Genomic DNA, 12,062 nt, shown 5'->3' on the forward strand with positions numbered 1-12,062 from the left:
CTTCAGTTGATAAATAATATAGGAGGATTCTCTATTAAAGTTCCTTAAGAAGTAAATTTTAATTCATAGGCTGGAAATATATAATATTTCTGAAAGTATGTAATCAAGATACATCTCTTATGTATGTCTGTAGACATAAAAATCTGGGCTTAATGGGTTGATGTGCTGGTCACCAAGCTTGATTACTTGAGTACAGTTCTTGAAACCAACATGGTTAGAGAAAATAGTTCCCTCCATGTGTACTCACTGATTGATTGTTTAGTCACGGGTGGGTGGGAGCATCCTCACACAAACAGGGGAAGAGGAGGTAAGGGAAAGGGAGGAAAGGGGATAATATTTGAAGTGTAAATTTCATTTTGTAAATGTAAAAAAACATTTAAAAAAAGGAGAAAATAAGTTTCTGTAATTTGTCTTCAAACTTCATGTTGAGCACATAAATAATATATATAATAAATAAATGCATGCAGTAAATATTTTAAAAGTCATACTCTGATTCAATTTCATACATAGCCATAAATTTAATAATTAATTATGCACACATACATAAAAAAAGATAAATAACTTATTGATAAATAACTATGTGAAAGAGTATATATAAATTACTTTAAAGATTTTACTTCTGTCTATTTTGAATATGTTCATAAAGATTACTCATATGAAATCATACAACACCAAATTTTGATCTTGCCAAACTAAGATCTTATAAATCCTATAAATCATATTCTTTTTGCCACTCTGGGTGATGTACATTAATATATAATTGAAGTAGAGCAAAAATCTGAAAGTACATCCAATATCTCAACCCATGTTGAAAAGATAATGAAACTCTTAAGGATGGTGATAGAAGGAGTCTTTCACTTGAGTCTGAACTTATTGTTGTAAAAATATAAAAAATAAAATGCTGTCTTTTTACCCCACTAGGTCTACACAGCAGTGCCCCATGGTTTCTGCTGAATATCTTAATGCTCAGTCAGCAAAGCCTCTTGCCTGCTCTGCTCCATCCCATATCACACTGCCGAAGGCCTCTGTCTGAACCATCAGCAATCTCTCTACCCATTTAGTTCCCAAGGCAGGTTTCCATGCCAGAAACATGTATCTCAACTCAGTGGTAGCCCAGACCAGCTGCCCCACACTCCACTCCACTTAAATCTACACATGAAAGAACACACAACACAATAACCTTTGACCCAATTGATAAGATAAAATTGCCCACCTAAACATACAAAGCCCAGTACCATCCATCCCTTAAGAACACTAATAACAACCTGTAAATACACAGAGTCGAATCTTAACGTCACCTTCTATGTTGTCCACTCTCTATCTACTCTCTCTATCCCTACTCTGCTCCCGTCTCCTCCTCTTCCTTCAAACAATGACAGGCCTCTTTCTATCCTGTACCTGTCCTCACCTGTATTTTAAAAATTAAATGGGGAGAAGATTCTGGTGAAGTCACTTGAGTCCACAATACATGACTAGGCAGCTATTCTTGGGGCAGTGGAATTAGCATCAAAATACAGATAACTCCAGGGCAAACCTCAATATTTCCCCCTTTTTGTCAAGTTCAAAAGCATTTTCAGTTATATATAAGTTGAGTACAATTATTACCATTCTACATTTATAAAACATATGAACACTCAACACTCAGTCCATCAATTCTGTCCATTAACTAAAGCACATTGTCATCTATCCTAAAAGACTATAATTCTAACACTGTTTATATCTTAGTTTGAGATTGTATGCCATCTGAAAAACCACCCTTTCAAATTTATTATCTTTCTCAATGCTTAATAGCTTGGGTTGTCTATGAGACTACCAGTGTTCAATCATGTCAGAAATCTGAGAATCACCAAATATCTATACACATAGGAAGCCTAAAATGGCTTCCAGAACTGAGAGGTTGTAGAGACAAATCTCTACTAGCACAGTCCTCTTACCACTGGGCTATACTCTTACTTCCATTTCAACAATCTGCATTAAACTATACAACTATTTTACTTACCCTTTAACACCATGTGACTTAACATGTTTTCCTCCAAAATGGAAAATTTTAATTTGGAAAAAAAATCTGTTATAAAATGTAAGAATACCATGGAAGTTTTACTGACGTTACTTACAGAGATATGATAGTGGTATTATTTACACAAACAAAAATGATTCAAAGGCAGCTGCATTACCACAATTCCAACACATCATGAATGTAGGCATCTGAATTTTGAAATCTGATCCACATCAAACAATTTGCAAGAAGAGCCACAGTTTGGAAAATGTCATTTACAGGTAGCTCAATTATATGAAATTCATAGGCAAATGGATGGATCTGGAAAATATCATCCTGAGTGAGGTAACCCAATCAAAGAAAACCACACATGGTATGCACTCATTGATAAGTGCATATTAGCCCAAAAGCTCAAATTACCCTAGATGCACAGAACATATGAAACTCAAGAAGGATGACCAAAATGCAAATGCTTCACTCCTTCTTTAAAACGGGAACAAGAATACCCTTGGGAGGGAATAGGGACACAAGGTTTAGAACAGAGGCAGAAGGAACACCCATTCAGAGCCTGCCCCACATGTGCCCCATACATATACAGCCACCAAACTAGATAAGATGGATGAAGCAAAGAAGTGCAGGCCAACAGGAACCAGATGTAGATCTCTCCTGAGAGACACAGCCAGAATACAGCAAATACATAGATGAATGCCATCATTAAACCACTGAACTGAGAATGGGACTCCAGTTGAAGGAATCAGAGAAAGGACTGAAATAGCTTGAAGGGGCTTGAGACCCCATGTGAACAACAATGACTACCAACCAGAGCTTCCAGGGACTAAGCAACTACCCAAAGAATATACATGGACTTGGGCTGGAGAGATGGCTCAGCCGTTAAAGGCTAGGCTCACAACCAAAAATATAAAAATATACATGGACTGACCCTGGGCTACAACGGCATAGGTAGCAATGAATAGCCTAGTAAGAACACCAGTGGAAGGGGAAGCCCTTGGTCCTGCCAAGACTGAACCCCCAGTGAACATGATTGCTGGTGGGAGGGCGGTAATGGGGGGATGGTGGGGAGAGGAACACCTATAGAGAAGGGGAGTGGGAGGGGCTAGGCGGACACAGGCCTGGAAACCAGAAAAGGGAATAACAATCGAAATGTAAATAAGAAATACCCAAGTAAATAAAGATGGAGGAAAAAAAGAAGTTCATTATGTCTCCGCCCTTACAGTAGCTTTGTTTTAATTTCATTCTTCAAAGAAGCTTGACTAAATTTTATCTTCTAGTCAGGTGAAAACCTACTGTAAGCAACCTAACTAGGTTGAGAGTCTGAATCAGAAGTCATTTTTGTTGTACCTGCCTGAGGAAGGATGAGCCCAGTGAAATTGGCTGTTTACAGGTAATTCCTTTAGTTATTGAAGGATTTATTCTGAATTTTAAGGAATTTCCTTCATGAGAAAAAAACCACCCATTACATCAGATTATCACAAGATATAATGTTTTGCCTCTGAAAGAATTTCTTCCTATTATTAAGGGGTTACTTTTAGCACAGGGTTTATAGATATCAGCTCAGGTTTTGCTCTACTAGTGACTTAGTTAATCATGAAGTAGAACATCATGCTGTTGAGAAAATTTTGAACTGAAAACATGACAATACTATATGTACCCATACATTTTCATAACTTTTTATAGACGTATGTATAGACAATATACAAACACACATATGTATATATGTATGTAAATATGTATAATTAAATGGATATGTAATATATAGTATATTTATGTGTACTGATTTTGCTCTTTTTCTGTCAATCGTTTTTGATAAGATTTTTCTTCTTTATCTTTGATTATATATCACTTTTCACAGATGAAGTTTTAGTTTTATTTATCAGCCAGAGTAGCAAAGTCTTTTGATACAATGTGCATATCTTATGTCTGTTCTTTTGTTATTTACCACACAAATTATTCACAGAATGAAGAACAGTTTATTTCCTTTTATAACAACTAATAAAAATTAGTGTTTTATAGAGGAGGAAATTAGACAAAAGAAGAATTTCTTAAGCCTTTCTAGATTTGAAAATAGTACTGGTCTCTAGAGAAAAAATGCTCAGAGAGTGGCTACTAAAAAGAATTGAAAGTATATTTTAGCCATAAAATTCACAAGAGGATTGAGTAATAAATTGTTTCTCATTACTTTTGCATTGTGAACATCATTTTTGGCAGGCTCTTGAGGAAACAGATAACACGGAAGTTTAAATGAAGATATCATGATCTATTTTATTTGATTCATTTTCTTTAGACATAAGAATCCTAAAACTTAGCACACAGAAATGCATGATACTTTATGGCACATAGTTTTCATCTTTGAGTACATTAAGTGTACATTCAAAAACCTATCATCAATTAAAAGTTACATCATTTTTTATATATTCCATAAGTATTGCAGTGTAAATCAAAAGGCACGAAAACATCACTTTTATTACACCATGGTGACATTTTCATTTTGTACAGGAAGAAGGCAGCCCTGATATTTTTGTGAAATTACATCTGTTCTAGTTTATAATGTTTTATTTCAAATGTATCTATGAGAGCAAGTTCAGCAAGCTGAACAACTGAAGAAGATAAGTGTTTGAGGAAGAAAACAAAAGAACATCCACAACTCATTAACAGGTAAAGCTTCTTACAACTTTTATTTAACATCAAATATCTTTTGACAATTACATTTGCTATGTTTAAGGATTCTTGATCAGGTATTGTCATCAGAATTTGAGCAGAAACTTATATAATAATATATTTCAGCATTGTTTTCAATATGTATTTCAAACATTATTTTAAGATAATACACTAAAACTTCAGTGTTCATAATTTCAGCATCTACAAAAATCTCACTAAGGCAAAGGTCTCATTTCTCCAAAAGACCATTACAAAATTATAAAATATTAAAGCTAAAATCTTACTGAGTTTTGCTATTTTACAGTTATATAACTATATTGTCAAATTACTTTTATATTGCCACTCAAGCTATCACCATTCATGCATATTCAGATTTCTGACTTAATATAAAATTATTTTATTGTTTTAAATTATGTGGAATGTGATATTATGTCTGATTTTATGACATTTTAGTAATTATTCAAAGAGAGTTTATATACTAAGAGATCAATAATGTATGTGGTTGAAGCTCCTATGTCTGCAGTTTGCATATGCATGCTTCATGGGTACCTGTTTTTTTGTAGTCTAATTGATAAGAAAATCAAACATGGAGAATCCAAGGATCTTATGATATTGAAAACAACTTTGGGGAGTACAGAAATTCAAAATAATCATACATATACTTGTAATCATACAAGTAACTCATGCATAGCAGTATAAGGTGAACTATATAAACATGATATATATATATGTTTATATGATAAACATACTATTAAAGTTCACACTGCATGAATCTGCTCTTACCAATCTAAAAATATCTTACTTTTTATGGTGACAGGTTTTATGTAAAACATAAAAAAAAGATTGAAAAAGATGAAGTTCAAACTCTCTTACTTACCCTGGTGGTAAATATTACTCTATAAGAACTACATGAGGCAGATGAACAGTACTTGTAAAGTTATTTGTAATTTGCTGATATACAAAACTCACTGCCAGAAAAGGAGTAATTTGCTTTGTCTTATTTGATTATTCCATATTTCACCATCAATTTTTATAACACATTCATATATTTCTTAAATATGTCTCATTCCTTTCTGTTCTTAATGACTTGGCTGTGTCAAAAAAACAATGTAATTTGAATCCTTTCTAACATTCCATTTCATGACACTTTCCATATTGTTATACTTTCTGCCATTCCAAGAGTGAGTACAACAATTCTAAGACAGACAAATTATACAATTTCTTATTATTTCTTTCTTATACAATTGCTTATTCACATAAATTCTGATGATGTAGTCTATTGTAATCCAGTCTTGCCCTTCATGTTAATGTCATGGTTATTTTATTCACTGCTATACATCTGACATGTGTTTTCCTAAGAGGAAATGATGATATTTATATACATATATGTGATAAATTTTATTGAAAATCATTTATATTTTGAGCACTTTTCCCTTTCTCTAATTCTTTACAGATCCTCCTGATTTCTCTCTCCCCCAACTCTATATTATTTCTCTCTCTCCCTTTCTTTCATCAAAGAAACAATCAAATATAAAACTAAAACAAAATGAAACAAGAAACACATACAAACACAACCACATAAATAAAATGACCATAAGACCAATGGGATAAAATAAATGACAAAATAAAGGTAGTGGAAAGAAAAAGTTCAGTAACACTGAGTTTCTTTAGTATTGTCCAAATACTCCTGCACATGGTGCCATACTGAAGTATGATTCATATGTCCTTGAGACTCAAATCCTGACTTTCCATGAGCATGGAAATCTTTCCATTTGTTGAGATAGTCAATTTATTTCTTCAGAGATATGAAGTTGTTATCATACAGATCTTTCACTTGCTTGATTAGAGTGACACCCAAGTATTTTACATTATTTGTGGCTACTGTGAAAGGGGTCATTTTCTTAATTTCTATCTCTGCCTGTTTATCCTTTGAGTAGAGGCTCATTGATTTGTTTGAGTTAATTTTTTACCCCAATACTTTGTTGGAGTAGTTTATCAGGCTTAGGAGTTCTTAGGTGGAATTTTTTAGATCACTTTAGTATACTATCATATCAGCTGCAAATAGTGATATGTTGAATTTTTCCATTCCAATTTGTAACCCTTTGACCTCCTTTTTGTTATCTAATTGCTCTGACTAAGACTTCAAATACTATATTAAATAGGGATGAAAGACTGGGTAGCTTTGTCGAGTCCATGATTTTAGTGTTACTGCTTTTAGTTTCTCTTCATTCAGTTTGCATTGGCTACTTGTTTGCCGTATACTGCTTTTACTATATTCAGATATGGGCCTTAAATTCCTGGTCTTTCCAAGACTTTTATCATGAACAGGTGTTTAATTTTGTCAAATGTTTTCTCAGCATCTATTGGTATGATCAATGTCTTTTCTTTTTTTTTTTTTTTTTTTTTTTTTTTTTTTTTGGTTTACATACTTTGGATGGATTTCTGTATATTCATTGCCATCCTTGCTACCCTGGGATGAAACATAATTTATCATGTTGAGATATTCATAAGGGACATTGCTCAGAAGTTCTCTTTCCCTTAGGTTCTCTGCGTGGTTTAGGTATAAGAGTAATTGTGGTTTCATTGAAAAAATTCGATAGTGTTCCTTTTGTTACTATTTTATAGAATATTTCATAGCTTATTTGTTTTAGGTCTTCTTTGATAGAATTCGGTATTAAATCCATCTATTCCTGGGCTTTTATTTATTTATTTATTTTGGTTGGTAGACTATCAATGAGTGCTTCTATTTCTTTATGTGTTATGGGACTGTTTGGATGGTTTGTCTGATCCTGATTTAACTTTGTTACATTGTATCGGTCTAGAGAATTGTCCATTTCCTCCACACTTTCCAGTTTCTTTGAGTATAGAAATTTGTAGTAAGATCTGATAATTTTTTTTTAATTTTCTCAATGTCTGCTGTTATTTCCCCCTTTTCATTTCCGATTTTGTTAATTTGGATACTATCTCTCTGCCCTGTGACTAGTCTGGCTAAGCATTTATCTATCTTGTTGATTTTCTATGAGAACCACCTTCTGGATTCTTTGATTCTTTATATAGTTGTTTTGGTTTATAGTTGGTTGGTTTCAGCTCTGAATTTGATTATTTCCTGCTGTCTATTCCTCTTGGGTGATTTTGTTTCTTTTTATTCTACAACTTTCAGGTGTGCTGTCAAGCTGTTAGTGTATGCTGTCTCCATTTGCTTTTTGCAGGCACTCAGAGCTATGAGTGTTCCTCTTATCCCTGCTTTCTTGTATCCCAAATATGTGGGTATGTTTTGCCTTTATTTTAATTAAACACTATAGAGTCTTTAATTTCTTTATTTCTTCCTTGACAAAGTTGTCACTGAGTAGAGTATTGTTCAACTTCCATGTTTATGGGGATTTTCTGTTGTGTTTGTGTTTATTGAAGCCCAGCATTATTCCATGGAAATCTGAAAGAATTCATGGGATTAATTTCAGTTTCCTTTTATGATTTGAGGCCTGCGTTGTGACCAAATATATGGTCAATATTTGAGAAGGTACCTTGATATGCTGAGAAGAAAGTATTTTCTTTTATTTTAGGATGAAATGTTCTGGGACTGTCTGTTGAATCGATCTGGTTCATAACTTGTGTTAATTTCACTGCATCTCTATTTTGTTTTTGTGTCCATGATGTGTTGATTGATGGGAGTGCTGTACTGAAGTTTCCTATAACTTCTGTGTGTGGTACAATGCACGCTTCGAGCTTTAGTAAAGTTTCTTTTATGAATGTGCTTGTCCTTGCACTTGAAGCACAGATCTCCAGAATTGAGAGTTCACTTTGGTAGATTTTACTTTTGATGACTGTGAAGTGTCCTTTCTTATTTTTTTTGATAATTTTTTGTTGAAAGTCAATTTTATTTTACATTACAATGACTACTTCATGTTGTTTCTTCAGACAAGTTGCTTGGAAAAATTTTTTCCAGTCTTGTACTCTTAGGAAGTGTCTGTGTTTTTTCACTGAATTGCATTTCCTAAATGCAACAAAATTCTTGGTCCTGTTTATGTATCATGTCTATTAGTCTATGTGTTTTTATTGGGGATTGTAGGCCATTGATGTGAGATATTAAGGAATAGTGATTATTGTTTCCTGTTATTTTAGTTATTAGAGGTGGAATTTGTTGGTATGGCTCTCTTCTTTTGAGCTCGTTGCAAGAAGATTCTCTCATGCTTGTTCTACGGTGTAGTTTCTTTCCTTATGTGGAGTTTTCCATCTATTATTCTTTGTAGTGCAGCATTTGTGGCTATTGTGTAAATTTGGTTTTGTGAATTCGTGTCTTGGTTTCTCCATGTAAGTTAATTGAGAGTTGTGCTGGATACAGTAGCCTGGGCTGGCATTTGTCTTCTCATAGGGTCTGTATGACCTCTGTCCAGGATCTTGATGCTTCCATAGACTCTGTTGAGAAATTTGATGTAATTGATAGGTCTACCTTTATATGTTACTTGACCACTTTCCCTTACTGCTTTTAATATCCTTTCTTTGTTTTGTGAATTTGGCCTTTGAATACTATGTGATAGGATGGATTTCTTTTCTGGTCCAAACTGTTTGGAGTCCTGTAGGCTTCTTGTACTTTCATGAGCATCTCTTTAAGTTAGGGAAGTTTTATATATATATATATATATATATATATATATATATATATATATATAATATAATATTGTTGAAGATATTTCCTGGCTCTTTAAACTGGGAATCTTCATTCTCTTTTATACCTAATATCCTTAGGTTGTGTTTCTCATTGTGACCTGGATTTTCATATATTTGGGGTTAGGAGTTCTTTGACTTTTGCATTTTCTTTTACTATTATATTAATGTATTCTATGGTATTTCCTGCCCCTGAGATTATCTCTTCAATCTCTTATACTTCTGTTGGTGATGCTTAGGTCTATGACTCCTATTCTCTTTTCTAGAATTTCCATCTCCAAAGTTGTCTCTCTTCTTGATTCCTTTATTATTTTTATTTGTTTTTATATCTTGAATGGTTTTTTCAAGTCCTTTACCTGTTTAGTTGTGTTTTGCTGTAATACTTTAAGGGTTTATCGTTGTCGTTGCTGTTGCTGTTGTTGTTTCCTCTTTCAGGGCTTTTTCTTTACCTGTGTTGTCCTGTATTTCTTTAAGGGAGTTAATTATGTCCTTCTTAAAGTCCTCTAGCACTTTCATGAGATGTGATTTTAAATTGAAATCTTACTTTTCTGTGATGTTTGGATATCCAGTATTTGCTGGGGTGGAAGAGCTGGATTCTAATTTGCCAAATATTCTTGCTTTCTGTTGCTTTGGTTCTTTTGCTTGTCCATGGCTATCTGGTTATCTCTGATGTTAGTTGGTTTTGCTATCTCTGACTGGAGCTTGTCCTTCTGTGGGCCTGTGTGCCTGTAGCCTGTGAGCCAGTGATCTTAGGAGTGTGAGTGCTCCTTTGAGACCAGATCTTTCAGGGTAGGTTTTAGGTATGGAGCGCTGCGGGACAGCCTTAGGTCGGGGCACCAATGGAGACTGGAACAGACCTGTTCTAGACCACCGTGAGACTCCTTTGCCCTGAGTACACTTGGTGGGTCTCTCCTGGTATATTCAGTGGAGAGAAAGTGGGGTCCCACTTGTGGGCTGAGGGCTTAGGAGGGTTAGCACTCCTGGCAGAGCAGCTCTCTGCATGCAGCTTTTGTGTCTGACAGTTGTGTCCAGCTCTGGGCATAGATGGAGACTGGAAGGGCGATTTCTGTCTCTAAACGTGTTTGTACCACCATTAATGTTACTAGACTATACCGTGCACATCATTTTTATTAAATTTTAATTAAAAATATTTTTATTATTCACATACATTAACAAAATTAGCAATCATCATTATATTTTAAAAACTTTCAATGATCTTTTTACATAGCCAGCATAGTATATTTTTGTAAACTATAAATCAATTTCTCATTATTTTATGTTTTCGATATATACAAATCATATACATCCTTATTTTAATGATAGAATATACAATAAAAATTATCTATTGAATATGAAACTTTATTATATGTTCTGAGAAGAAAATGATCTGTAAAGTAAAAATTTTATGTGTATAAACTATATAAGTTAAATAATAAAGGAAATAAATTCTCTACATAGTATTAACTGATTATAACTGTTTCATATTATTATGAATAAAAATAATACAATTGAAAGAGTTTAGTAATTTTAGCATATTTTTAAAAAATAATAAAACATTTTATGTTATAAATGATTAGAATATTTAAGAAAATAATATAAGCTATTACACAAAAGTATGATTTAACAGCAACAAAATAATTAATTTTAGAATTGATTGCCTTGTATGCTTTGTTAGAAATTATCTATAATTTATCATTCTTGTTTACATGGTTCAGTGATTCAGTTGAATTGTTGCTTCTGAATTTCTCTTTTCCATAGATAACTATTTCTCTACAGAGTACAATAAATGGAATGCAAGAGGAACATATCAGAATTTCTTCTCATTGGACTGTCTTCTAAGCAGAACATTGAAGTGTTTTGCTTCCTGTTCTTCTCCTTCTGTTACCTTGCCATCTTGTCTGGGAATCTGATGATTCTTATCTCTGTCAGATGCACTTCTCTTTTTAACCAACCCATGTACTATTTTCTCAGTCATTTATCTTCTATGGACATTTGCTATACCTCCTGTGTGACACCCAAACTGATTGGAGATCTGCTTGTGAGAAGAAAATATATCTCTTTTACAAACTGTATGCTACAGGTCATTGCCATGCACTTTTTTGGCCTTATTGAAGTATTGATCCTAGCAGCCATGGCCTTTGACCGTTGTGTGGCCATCTGCAAGCCTCTCCACTACATGCTCATCATGAGCAGAAGCAAGTGCCATGTCTTGATCTTGGTCTCTTGGGTTGGTGGAGCTGCACACTCCTTTTCTCAGTTTTGTTTGTTAATCTGCTTGCCCTTCTGTGGCCCAAATGAAATAGACCACTACTACTGTGACATTTTCCCTTTGCTGAAAGTTGCCTGTACTGACACCACCGTTGCTGGTATCCTCGTTGTTGCCAATTCAGGACTGATTGCTTTGGTAACCTTTATTCTCTTATTTGGTTCATATGTGGTTATACTGTTCACATTAAGGAATTACTCTGCAGAAGGAAGACAAAAAGCTCTTTCTACATGTGGATCCCATATCACTGTGGTCATTTTATTCTTTGGACCTTGCATCTTTGCTTACCTTAGACCTCCTACTACTTTCCCTGAGGACAAAATCTTCGCTCTATTTTATACAATCATTGATCCTATGTTCAATCCCCTTATATATACTTTAAGAAATACAGAGATGAAAAAGGCTATAAAAAAGGTTTGGTTTCAAAAGAGATTTTTCAAAAGAGAAACAGTTAATCTTTAG

The 12,062-nt window shown here is 33.9% G+C and overlaps 1 protein-coding gene across 1 annotated transcript; it reads left to right on the forward strand.

The window, feature by feature from the left end:
* The first annotated feature begins 11,120 nt into the window (after window positions 1-11,120).
* LOC116900404 (olfactory receptor 4P4-like) lies at window positions 11,121-12,062 on the forward strand. Its single transcript, XM_032902149.1, has one exon. It carries the CDS (start codon window positions 11,121-11,123, stop codon window positions 12,060-12,062), a length of 942 nt encoding a protein of 313 aa, XP_032758040.1.

Source organism: Rattus rattus, chromosome 5 (assembly GCF_011064425.1).
Source record: "Rattus rattus isolate New Zealand chromosome 5, Rrattus_CSIRO_v1, whole genome shotgun sequence".
Classification (NCBI taxonomy): domain Eukaryota; kingdom Metazoa; phylum Chordata; class Mammalia; order Rodentia; family Muridae; genus Rattus; species Rattus rattus.